This window comes from Pan troglodytes, chromosome 5 (assembly GCF_028858775.2).
Source record: "Pan troglodytes isolate AG18354 chromosome 5, NHGRI_mPanTro3-v2.0_pri, whole genome shotgun sequence".
Taxonomy (NCBI): domain Eukaryota; kingdom Metazoa; phylum Chordata; class Mammalia; order Primates; family Hominidae; genus Pan; species Pan troglodytes.
The window spans coordinates 90859967-90872978 of NC_072403.2; the positions used below are offsets into that span (position 1 = coordinate 90859967).

General features: G+C 35.3%; 1 protein-coding gene across 4 annotated transcripts in view; it reads left to right on the forward strand.

Moving 5' to 3' along the window:
- Nucleotides 1–13012, forward strand: part of IRAK1BP1 (interleukin 1 receptor associated kinase 1 binding protein 1) — a 69785-nt gene that overhangs the window by 23523 nt on the left and 33250 nt on the right. The window contains exons 3-5 of one of the 4 annotated variants that reach the window (XM_063813216.1): nucleotides 6782–6912; nucleotides 7017–7251; nucleotides 11924–12965. In XM_063813216.1, coding sequence (XP_063669286.1) covers nucleotides 6782–6912; nucleotides 7017–7251; nucleotides 11924–12016 — 459 coding nt within the window. In that variant the 3' untranslated portion in view covers nucleotides 12017–12965. Of the gene's footprint in view, nucleotides 1–6781; nucleotides 6913–7016; nucleotides 9909–11563; nucleotides 11688–11923; nucleotides 12966–13012 lie in introns of those variants that run through there. The other 3 variants (XM_016955887.4, XM_016955888.4, XM_518596.8) reach the window with 3 other exon arrangements.

Sequence of the window (13012 nt, forward strand, 5' to 3'; positions counted from 1 at the left end):
AGGACTAAGGGCTTCGGTAAAATGCCTCCAAGAAAAAAAATAAAGGAACTCATAGATTACCCAATTAATTTGACCTATTTATTTGAGTTTTATAGCTTTTGTCAGAGGGTTTGAAGGACATGTACAACTAAGAAAGCAAACAAATAAAAATGAACTGATTATTAACTCCCAGGAATTCAATGAAGACTAGAAGAAAAGAAATGCAATCATAGTACACTATATTGTTCAGCTGTAAACAATCATAATAGTACAAACACTGACTGTTGATTTAATTTTAAAAAAGGTTCTAAGTGATGACTTTAATGGTAGGTGAATGAATGGATGTGGGAAGGAGGGTTGGATTAAAATCCTAGCTTTGTGATTCCTATACCAGTACTCTTTCCACTCTTTATGTTATTTTCATGTTATAACCTTAGTGTTTAGAGGAATTTTTTTTTTTTTTTTGAGACGAAGTCTCACTCTTGTCACCCAGGCTGGAGTGCAATGGCGTGATCTTGGCTCACTGCAACCTCCGTCTCCCAGGTTCAAGTGATTCTCCTGCCTCAGCCTCCTGAGTAGCTGGGATTACAGGCTCCTGCCACCACACCTGGCTAATTTTTGTAATTTTAGTAGAACCGGGTTTTCACCATGTTGGCCAGGCTGGTCTCGAACTCCTGGCCTCAGGCGATCCGCCTGCCTCTGCCTCCCAAAGTGTTGGGATTACAGGCGTGAGCCACCGTGCCCAGCCTAGAGGAATTTTTTAATCCTGGGGTATAATAGGTATTCAATATTGTGTATCAGGAAGCAAAAGTAGTAGTATAACTACTCATATAGTTTTCTCCTCCTTCTTTCCCTCTCCTTTTCCTTGCATGCCTGCTATGTGTTAAGCATTTTCCATATATTATTCCATCCAATCTTTTTTATTTATTTTTATTGTGAAATATTTTATACATATATAGGCATGAATATATAAGACTCATTCCGTTTTCAGACATCTGATCAATAGAGAATCTTTGAACATTAAGCCAAAATTGACTCACTAGTAGCCATCTATTAGTGTACCTCTGTAAGAAGAAACAAAACAAGGTAAATACTTCTTCCTTAAAATATATACTTGAAGTTCATTTTCATATTGATGCTACTTTTTTTTTCTTTTCCAGGGTAAGAACCCTGTTTGGCCATTTCTTATGTAACAAACTCTTTCTTTAGTTAGCCAGTTTCATTCAAAACCATCTATAGCTATATTGTTCTACTTATGATTTGGCCAGTCCAAACTAGAGAAAGTTGATTATCTCCCTTATTCTAGAATATTTATTTCTAATAACACATGCAAGACTGAATTAACTTTTTGGCATTTGCATCATATTGTTCCCTCAATTCAGCTTATAGTCATAATAATTATAAACAATAAAAGTGTCTTTCTCATGTGCTACCTTTAAATCATATTTTTTTTCATCTTATACTTTGTTACTGCTATTTCAGTATGAACTGTGGGATTTTACATTTATTTATATGAAATTTTATCTTAATTCGGTTTACCTGTATTTCTAGTCTATAAAATAGCAGAGAAGTAAAGCTCATAATAAGGAGAAAAATCAATTCCAAACCAACTCAGGAGTGACACAGATGTTAGAATTAAAAGACATAGTCATTAAAAGTTATTTTGGCTGTAGTTCACATGCTCAAAAGTTAAGGAGGGATGTGCAAGATATTAAAAACAAAAAACAAATTGAATTTCCAAAGATGAAAACTACAGTGTATGAGATAATAAATACACTGAATAGGATTAACAGCAAATTAGACCTTACACAAGATGTGCTTAGTGAACCTGAAAATGTAGCAATAAAAACTATCCATAATGAAACACAGAAAAGAAAGATGTAAAAACGAGTTAATAAAATGTAGGACAACATCAAATAGCCTATTATACATATAATTGAAGTCCCAATGCAGAGGAAAGTGGGGGACAAGAAAAATACTTGGAAAAATTATGACCCAAAAATCTCCAAACTTGATGAGAATTATAAACCCATGGAGTCAAAAAGTTCAACTAACCCTAAGCACAAGAAATTGAAAAAAAAAATACACCAGTACACATTATAATCACATTGCTCAAAACCAGTGATAAATCTTAAAACAGCCAGAGGAGGGGAAAAAAGACATATTATCTACAAAGGAACAAAGGTAAGACAACAGATTTCTTGTTGAAAACAATGCAAGCAAGGAGACAGTTGTGCCACATCTTTAAAACTAAAAGGTGTATATATATGTGTATATGTGTGTGTGTGTGTGTGTGTGTGTGTGTGTGTATATATATATATCTCAACAAAGAGTTTCTATTAATATATCCAGCAAAAGTAGTGCTGAAAAACAAAGACCAATTAAAGACCTTTCCAGTAAGCTGAAATAATTCATTACCTGTAGACCTACACTACGAGAAATTTAAATGACATCATTTAAGCAGAAAAGAATGATGCCAGAAAGAAATAGGAATTTATACAAAGGACTGAAGAGTACTGAAAATGGTAACTACGTGGGTTTTTCTTAATATAAATCTCTTTAGAAATCTCTATATTTATATAAAAGATAACTGACTATGCTGGGTGCAGTGGCTCACACCTGTAATCCCAGCACTTTGGGAGGCCGAGGTGGGTGGATCACCTGACGTCAGTTCAAAACCAGCCTGGCCAACATGGCGAAACCCTGTCTCTACTAAAAAATGCAGAAATCAGCCAGGCATGGTGGCTCACGCCTGTAGTCCCAGCTACTCAGGAGGCTGAGGCAGGAGAATCGCTTGAACCCAGGAGGCGGAGGTTGCAGTGAGCCGAGATCACGTCACTGTACTCCAGCCTGGGCGACAGAGCGAGACTCTGTCTCAAAAAAAAAGATAACTGACTAAATAAATGATAATGATGAACTACAGGGATTATAACATATGTAAAAATAAATTATATAACAACAATAGCACAAAGGTCAAGAAGGGAAGAACAGAAGTACAGTGTTATAAACTTCTTGTATGTGAAATGGTATGCTAGCTCTTGATGGTAGATTGTAATAACTTAAACATGTATTCTGTAAATCCTAAAGCAAACACTAAAATAATGGAGTTACGGCTAATAAGTCAATGAAAGCTATGAAATAATATAATAAAAATATCAAAAAGAAAACAGAAAATGAGTAAAAGGGAAATAACAAGACCACAGGTTTAAATTTACCCATGTCAATAATCACGTTAAATGTAAATGGTCCACATACCTTCATTAAAATACAGATATTTTAAGTTAACTCCACTTACATGCTGCCTGAGAGAAGTGTACTTTAAATATGAAGACATATGTTGGTTAAAAGTAATGGGATGGAGAAAGATATGTCATGCTAACGTAAATGAAAAGAAAGCTGGAGTGGCTATAGTAACCAAAGTAGATTTCAGAGCAAAGACTATCAAAGATAAAGACAGTCATTTCATAATGATAAAAGTCAATTAATCAAGAGGACATACAGCACTAAATATTTATACATATAATAAAGCTTCAAAATACTTCAGGGAAAAATGATATAACTACAAGGAAAAATAAATAAGTCTACAACTTTTGTAGATTTCAATACCCCCCTTTTCAATAGTTGATAAGACCATAGACAGAAAATCAGTAAGAATATAACAGATTTGAATCACACTGTCAACCAATTTGACCTGCTTGACATATATAGAACACTCCAAAAACAGCAGCCTACACATTCCTTTCAAGTGCACATTGAACATTTGCCAAGGTAGACCATATTCTGTGTCATATAAAAGTATTTGGCCGGGTGCAGTGGCTCACACCTGTAATCCCAGCACTTTAGGAAGCTGAGGCGGGCAGATCACCTGAGGTCAGGAGTTCAAGACCAGCCTGGCCAACATGGTGAAACCCCATCTCTACAAAAATACAAAAATTAGCTGGGCATGGTGGTGCACACCTGTAATCCCAGCTACTCAGCAGGCTAAGACAGGAGAATCGCTTGAACCCGGGAGGTAGAGGTTGCAGTGAGCCGAGATCGTGCCATTGCATTGCACTCCAGCCTGGGCAGCTGAGCAAGACTCCATCTCAAAAAAAAAAAAAAGTATTTGAATCATACAAAGTTCACTGACCACAGTGTAATTAAGTTAAAAACCAGTAATAGAAGGGCCTCAGGAAAATCCCCCAAATATGCTGAATTTTAAAACATACTTTTCAGTAACCCATGTGTCAAAGAAGAAATCAAAAAGGAAACTAGAAAGTGTATAAGGAAAAATTATGCCAATTCTATACAAATTTTTCCAGAAAACTGAAAAGGAAGAAATATTTCCTAGCTCATTCTTTGAGGTCAGAAGATAACCAGAAAAATACCATTACAAGCAAAGAAAATTACAGACCAATATCCATCATAAAAGTGCAAAAATTATAAACTAAATTTTAGCCAAATTTAATGATTTATACACATACATGCTTACACACATGGACACACACACATGTATCCTTTACATGCAGATATAAAGAATAATATTAATACATAATGACCAAGTGTGTATCCCAGGTTGGTTAACATTCAGAAATTAGTCAATCTAATTCACTACATTAATAAACTGAAAAAAATCACATGATTATCTCAATAGATACAGAAGAAGCACTTAACAAAGTCCATTATTTATTCCTAGGAAAAATTATCAGTAAAATAAGAACAGTTGAGATTTTCCTCAAACTGATAAGAGGAATCCATGAAAACCTACAGCTGTCATACTTAATGGTGAAACACTGAATGCTTTGTGCCTACGATCAGGTGCAAATCAAAGATGTCTTCATTCATGTCTTCTTTCACCATTGTACTTGAAAAAGAATAAAAGACATCCAGAGTGGAAAGGAAGAAGGGCAACTATCTTAATTCATGGACAACATGACCATTGTAGAAAATCTGATAGAATCTACAAAAAAGCTATTAGAACTAGTAAACATCAAAAAATTTAAAATACATAGGGATAAATCTGTTATAAAGATGTGAAAAACCTGTGTGCTAAACACTGCAAAGCATTCCTGAGAGAAATTAAAGAGGACCTAAATAAATGGAGAAACACTTCTTGTTCATGGTTTGGAAGATTCACTATTCCAGATATCAGTTCTCCCTAAATTAATCTATACAATCCTAATCAAAATCTCAGCCAGCTTTTCAAAAAATAGAAACTGACAAAAACCGATTACAAAATACATTTGGAAATACAAAGGATCTAGAACTACTTTGAAAAAGCAGCATCTTTATTTATAATAGCCCCAAACTGTAAGCAACCTAAATGGAAAAAAAAAAAAAAAACAACCTGTGATTAGATCATGTAACGAATACTATTCAGCATAAAAGGAACAAAAATATTATGCAACAATGTGGATGAATTGCAAATACATTATGCTAAATGAAAGAAGTAGTTTCAAAGAGTACATTCTATATGCTTCCATTTATATGGCATTCTGAAAAAGGCAACTCTTTAACAGTGGAGAATGTATCAGTAGTTGCCAGGGTTTAGGAACTGGGGAAGGAACTGATAAAGGAGTTACCTGAGAGAATTTTTAGGGGTGTTGGAACAGGTCTAAATTTTTGTTATGGTGGTTACAAAGTTCTATACCTTTTTCAAAAGTGATAGAATTCACTAGGCATGGTGGCACGTTCCGGTAGTCCCAGCTACTCAGGGGGCTGAGGCAGGAGGATCATCTGAACCCAGGGGTTGAGGCTGCAGTGAGCCCGTGATCACACCACTGCACTCCAGCCAGGAAAACAGAAAGAGACCCTGGCTAAAAAAAAAAAAAAAAAATTATGATTAAAGACAGATGTTCTGCATTGTATAAGGTGAGGTTATCTTATGTCTCTCTTTGCTACTCCAGCTTATTCTGTACTATCTGTATTTTGTTTTGCATATTGACCTTGTGTTAAGGGTTCTTTAGAAGAAAAGGTTTAGGCTGCGTGTGGTGTCTCATGTCTACAACCGCTAAGGTGGGAGGATTGCTTGAGGCCAGGAGTTTGAGACCAGCTTGGGGAACATAGTGAGACTCCACCTCTACAAAAAATTTTTTTTTAATTAGCTGGGCATGGTGGTGCATGCCTGTAGCCCTTCCTACTTGGAAGGCTGAGGTAGGAGGATCACTTGAACCCAGGAGTTTGAGGCTGCAGTGAGCTATGATAATGCCAGTGCACTCCAGCCTGGGCAACGTAGCAAGATCTTGTCTCTCTTAAAAAAAAAAAAAAAAAAAAGACAAGGTTTAGTTCCCTTCATTGAAGACTTAACAGACCGGTTTTAAAGTATTGCCGAATATAAGGACTGCTTCCACATATTTAAAGGCAGAAGACAGAGTGAAATACATTAGCTTCCACATATAGATCTGAACAGAACTATTGGAAGAAGAAACATTTCTCAATGATAGCAGTGAAGTATGGCATAATTACTACTAATCAGGAAGCTAAGGGCATTGATTAGACAAAGGAATCATGCTAGTTATCAGGATTAAAATTTAGCCAAGTAATAAGGTTTAAGGGAAACTCCTTCAATTTCATTTAAAAATCCCTGGTTTAAAATATAAGTTTTTTAATATTCAAGACAATATTAGATAAATTTGAAAATTCAAAAGCAAAAATCTTAAAGAACAAAATAATTTAGTTATAAGTATCAAATAGGCTTTTAAAAATCTGTTACATACTATAAAATGACCTCATAGTCTGGCTATACTTTTTTTACTTACATGTAGAGAAAATCTTGAAACAGTACATCAGACATGAAAATAATATCGTGTCATTTCATTTACAGGTCTGCATTACATTTACTGAATTTGGAAAAATGCAAAATATTTGTAACTTTCTTGTTGAAAAGCTAGATAGCTCTGTTGTCATCAGCCCACCCCAGTTCTATCATACTCCAGGTTCTGTTGAGAATCTTCGGTAAGTTTAAGCACATCTTTAACTAAGATATTCTTTAAACAAAACTATCCAGTGCTACATTTCATTGAGTGTCATATTAATAATCTCTCCATTTAATTCCTAAGACGGCAAGCCTGTCTTGTTGCTGTTGAGAATGCGTGGCGCAAAGCTCAAGAAGTCTGTAACCTTGTTGGCCAAACCTTAGGAAAACCTTTACTAATCAAAGAAGAAGAAACAAAAGAATGGGAAGGCCAAATAGATGATCACCAGTCATCCAGACTCTCAAGTTCATTAACTGTACAACAAAAAATCAAAAGTGCAACAATACATGCTGCTTCAAAAGTATTTATAACTTTTGAGGTAAAGGGAAAAGAGAAGAGAAAAAAGCACCTTTGAAATTCCAAACAAATTATATTGTACTTGTATCTTTTTACCTATTTTTATACTTTTTATAATGTTTACTTTTGTCCTGAATATATATATATATATATTGTATAGGAGATAAGCTATTTCTTTCCAAAATCTATAAATCTTTGAATATAGTCCCACAGAATACTTATGTTCACTTTCTATTTTTAAAAGACTACTCTGAAAAACACTCTTGGATAATAAATGTATTATGTACATACTTATATACTGACAGTTCATACAAGCACATGTGTAATATTTCTGTTATAAGGACAGATATTGACCCTTGCATTTCATAATTTTTGAAGATATTTAAGCTAACATTTTCTCAGCCACATTTTTATATAAAACCAAATTTTATGTAAAAACTAGGCTTCAATAAGTTAGCTAAATTTTTTAAATTGTAAGACAAAATTTTTATGGAAAAGAATTCCTATATCCCATCAAACCTAATAATTTTCCACAACTAAAAATGAGTATAAATACATAATTTTAAGTGCATCCTGTCAGGTCTGATATTTAATTTTACTTTAGTTAGAAGCTAAGTAGTTACCCTATTACTTTTTCATGGATGCTAACAGAAGACTTGAGATTCCCAGACAGAAACAAAGGACTATTACTCATGGCACAACAAGGAGCGTGAGCATCAGCACGTTCTCATTGCTTCCCCTTGTCCCAGGTCCCATGGGGGCAAAATGATATGGCCATATGCAATATGGCTACATATACAGCGGGCTTTTGTTGTAGGTAAAGAATACTGATCTTGGAGGATTCACTGCTTTTTATCCATGAACAGAAGAAAACCTGCTCTTTGCCTCATCCCTTATAGATGCTCACTCAAAACTCAATACTGAGAAATGGCCCGGGTAAAGAACAGCCAAGGTCTTTCATGCTTGCCACACCCAGCAATATGTTTAGGAAGGTGAAGTCTATTGAGGGCTATCTCACATCTAACAGTTTCTTTACTAGGACCAGAGACCATTTTGGTAAGATGCAGATAACAACCCCAACCTTAACAACTTCACAACATGAATAGAAATAGTGATAAATAATTCATAGCTTTTTACAAAAGAATAATGAGGTATAATAGGAAAATGTTTTGATGCCAAAACCAAAAGAGTTAATGTTTGGATCGGACTCCAACAGGGCTCCTTAGAGTGATACAAATACAAAGCAAACGATATGTGTAATTTAAAATTTCCTAGTGCACATGTTTTTTTATTTTTCTTTTTCGAGATGGAGTCTTTCTCTGTCGCCCAAGCTGGAGTGCAGTGGTACAATCTCAGCTCGCTGCAACCTCTGCCTCCTGAATTTAAGCGATTCTCCTGCCTCAGCCTCCCAAGTAGCTGGGATTACAGGCGTGAGCCACTGCATCTGGCCCTGTACACACATTTTTAAAAATAAAACTTTAAAAAAGAAACAGTTGAAACTAATTTTAGTAACATTTTATTTAACCAAATATATCAAAAATATTATTTCAGCATGTAATCAGTATTTTTTAAATTAATGAGATGTTTGTTTTATCTTCAAAATTCAGTGTATATTTTTACATTATAGCACATCTCAATTCACATATTAAATTTTCATCAGAAATATTTTATCTGTATTTAAATTTCCTAAAATGTACAGTTGAAAAAAAGAGATTCACATACCCAGGTTGTTCTAGCATGCCTAAAAAATCTTGTAACTGGATCAAGTATCAGTTTTTAAATTAGTTAAAATTAAATAAAATTTAAAATTTAGTTCCTCAGTCACACTAGCCATATTTCAAGTACTTGAAGGCCACAAATGGCTTGAGACTACCTTGCTGAACAGACCAAGGTCAAACACTGAGAAATAATAGTGATTCTTAAGGCCATTTGAAAGTTAACAGCAAGTATGTATTACTGCTATCTACAGTAAGAATTACATGTTATCTACAGGCAATCATAAGCCATGTCTGTTATGCAGCATAGGCTTTCCATTCTCTATACATCTAGGTCATAGAGTTTTTCCATTGATAAATCTGGATGTTTATATACCAACATTACTTTCTTACAACATATTCCAGTATATAGTGTCCATCTTCACCCACTTTTTAAAGTGGCCCTGAAACAATTTTATTCGTCTTATTGGAGTGTTGCTGTAGGGGAAGAGTAGAAGCTAAGAAGAGTTTGAGTTCAACACCATTATATCCAAATCCTGACCTTACTACTGGAATGTAAGCTCCTTGAAAGTGGAGATCTTGTCTGTCTTGTTCACAGTTGTGTTCCCAGCCCCAGAGGTAGTCTCAGGGCCAATACCAAGTATGCTCTCAAATATTTGCTGGGAAAATTTACTAGCTGGATAAAAGGCAAGTTACTTTAATCTCTTTAATCTTCCTTTGTCCTTACAAATGAAAGAGACTAATAGTACTTAACCTTGCAGTGTTATTATAAGGATTAAAGTTGATAAATATATGATCATGAGAACAATTGCTAGCACATAGCGGTCACTCTGAAAATAGTAGCTGATATATCAGCTGCATTGTTTGATTATTGTTGGCTCAATTAAAAGTTGGCTTTTCCAAATCCTCCATTAGGAAGAATTTTTAAATAGCCATATTGAAAATAAAGTTGTCAGAAAACCAATGTAACATATGTTGAATTTTTATTACCAAAAAGAAGTTACTATCCAGTTGTACAGAAAAGTAGAATGAGGTTGTGCATCAAGAAAAAAATTGTTGGTTCTCAACAAAAATTTAATCACATGGGTAGTTTTTTTTTTTTTTTTAGCTATGGGTTCATGCTATATTTGGTTGCATCATATTTGATAAAGAAGCTTCCAACTTAGCATGAAATACCTAAAGACAATTTTTTTTTAAGTTAGTAGGCACTTTTTAGAATTTCCAGGAACTTTTAAAGATGTTGTCTCCAAAAAAAACAAAACAAATCCTGTAAAGTATACAATCCTACATTTTTCTATAGAAGAGCTTAGGGAAGAAATCATTCAAAGATTGGAAAGACTTATGTGTAGTATTCTGTATACTAAAGGGTATCAAATTTAGTTGTCAGTTGATAGCAATTTAATTTCTTGATACATGGCATACACTGGAATCTTATGATGAATTATTTAGGGGACCTGTGCCACAAAGCCTACTAGAATAAACCTATCCTAAACTTAATCCTGTTAGAATTTCCTTCTTTTGAACTCTGTTTAAAAAAAAAAAAATCTTTCCAGAAAGTAGGAAGTTATAATTTCTGTTTTCTGAAAGACAAACAAAAATTCTAAATAGGATATTTGAAACAGACCCACTGTATTCTAAATGGAAGTACTATTAAAAGGAAATGCTATTAAAATAAGATTTCATATATTACTGATAATTCATAATGAATTTTAGGATTCCATTCAATTACATACTAAAAATTACATTTTTTATAGTGGCAATGTACTTTTATCAGTATTCTTATTTGACGGTCAATTTGAGTTCAGTGTAAACAAATAGGACTTAGAAAAATAATTTGTAACTCAAGATGCTGTACCTCATCCTATAATTGTTGTTTTGTAATATTCCTTCTCAGGAATATGGGCTAAGGATATCTCAACTCTGTCAGATTTGTCGATAAGAATTTAATAGTAAGGAGTTCTTATAGCCTATAAAAAGCATGAATTATGAGATCAAATGTGGGAGTTACTATATGATTATCTGCATTACAAAATGAAAGCAAATGCTTTATTTATTCCAACAAAAAAAGACCTATATAAATTAGTTTAAGCTAACATTTAGACATTTACTATTACATATATGGTATTTGCAACCAAATCACTGAGTTTGTTGTTGTCGTTGTTTGAGGCTGTTGCTTTGTCACCCAGGATGGAGTGCAAGTAGCTCAATCATAGCTCACTGCAGCCTAAAAACTCCTGGGCTGAAGAAATCCTCTCACCTCAGCCTTTTAAGTAGCTGAAACATTAGGTGCACACCACCAGGCCTGGCTAATTTTTTATTAGTGATAAGGTCTTGCTATGTTGCCCAGGCTGGTCTCAAACTCCTGGCTTCAAGCAGTCCTGCCTCAGCTTCCCAGAGTGCTGGACTACAGGCATGAGCCACTGCACCCAGCCCCAAATAGCTTCTACTCATAACCTAGTGTGGCCTAAATTTATTTAAAATGCCCGGGTAGGCCAGGCACGTTGGCTCACGCCTGTAATCCCAGCACCTGGGAGGCCGAGGTAGGCAGATCACTTGAGGTCAGGAGTTCGAGACCAACCTGGCCAATATATTGAAACCCTGTCTCTTCTAAAAATACAGAAGTTACTCGGGCGTGGTGGCGTGTGACTGTAATCTCAGCTACTGGGGAGGCTGAAGCAGAAGAAACGCTCGAACCTGGGAGGCAGAGCTTACAGTGAGCCGAGATCGCACCACTGCACTTCAGCCTGGGTGACAAAGTAAGACTCCATCTACATACATACATACATACATACATACATACATACATACATACAATGCCTGGTATCTTACAAGACTGTAGTTCACAGTGGGTAATTCAAATCAGACACTGCTCTTCAAGAGAGGTAATATTAATAGAAATCTTTCAAGAAGGATTGTTTGTACTATTAAAAGAATAAAACTCTTATAAACCTGTTTATCAGGAGGATATTTCTGTTTCAGCAACTCCTGGAATCCTTCTTCAACATCCCAACCAACAATTACTCCCAGATAGCCATGTCACCTGTGAATTATCATGAATCCCACATCAAATGAACAAATACTGGCTCTGGACTCTGAATGTAAGTTGGTTCATTGTAAGAGTGAGAAAAAGAAGACTAAGAAAAAGCATACTGTATTCTTTGCTACATAGAGTTTAAACTTTATTAGGAGGCCAGGCATGGTGGCTCACATGTGTAATCCCAACACTTCGGGAGGCCGAGGCAGGTGGATCACTTGAGGCCAAGAGTTTGAAACCAGCCTGGACAACATGGCAAAACCCCGTCTCTACTAAAAATACAAAAAAAAAAAAAAAAATAGCTGGGTGTGGTGGCACACGCCTGTAATCCCAGCTACTCGGGAGGCTGAGACATGAGAATCACTTGAACCCAAGAGGCAGAGGTTATAGTGAGCTGAGATCACACCACTGCACTCCAGCTTGGGCGACAGTGCGAGACTGTTGCAAAAAAAAGAAAAAGATGTATTAGGGTTTTATATGCTCAGTATAATTAACAAGACAATATTAGTGAACCAAAAACTAAAAATAATTTACACACTAAAAGATGAAAAGCCCAGGTGGCAGGTGAAAGTTCTAATCTAAAATGATCCTGAAATAAGTTACTGATCCCTGAATTAAAAAAAAAAAAAGCCTCCCAAATGCCATGTCGCTTACCATGTGATAGGCAGGGGTCAGGCAGTGACAGTACGTGTGGGACTGTATGTCCATTTTTCAGAATAAGACACTTTTTCAGTGTCTTTCAAAAATAAAGATTCTGTCACCTATCCTGCTCCTTTTTTCAAAGAACCATTTTGGGCAAAGAGTAAAAAACAGACACATAGTTTCAGTGCTTCATATGGACATCAGTTTTACGCTGGTCACATTAATTATGCCCTAATTATTTTTTATCTTCCCCTTCACAAGACTATGAACTCCTCAAGAGTAGGGCTATGCTTGAAACAGTTTTTTCCCCAAGGTTTGGGTAATAAAAGGCTAAGGAGGAAAAAAGTTGGCTGTGAGGTATCGTGCTTTATTCTCAAATAAGACAGATACTG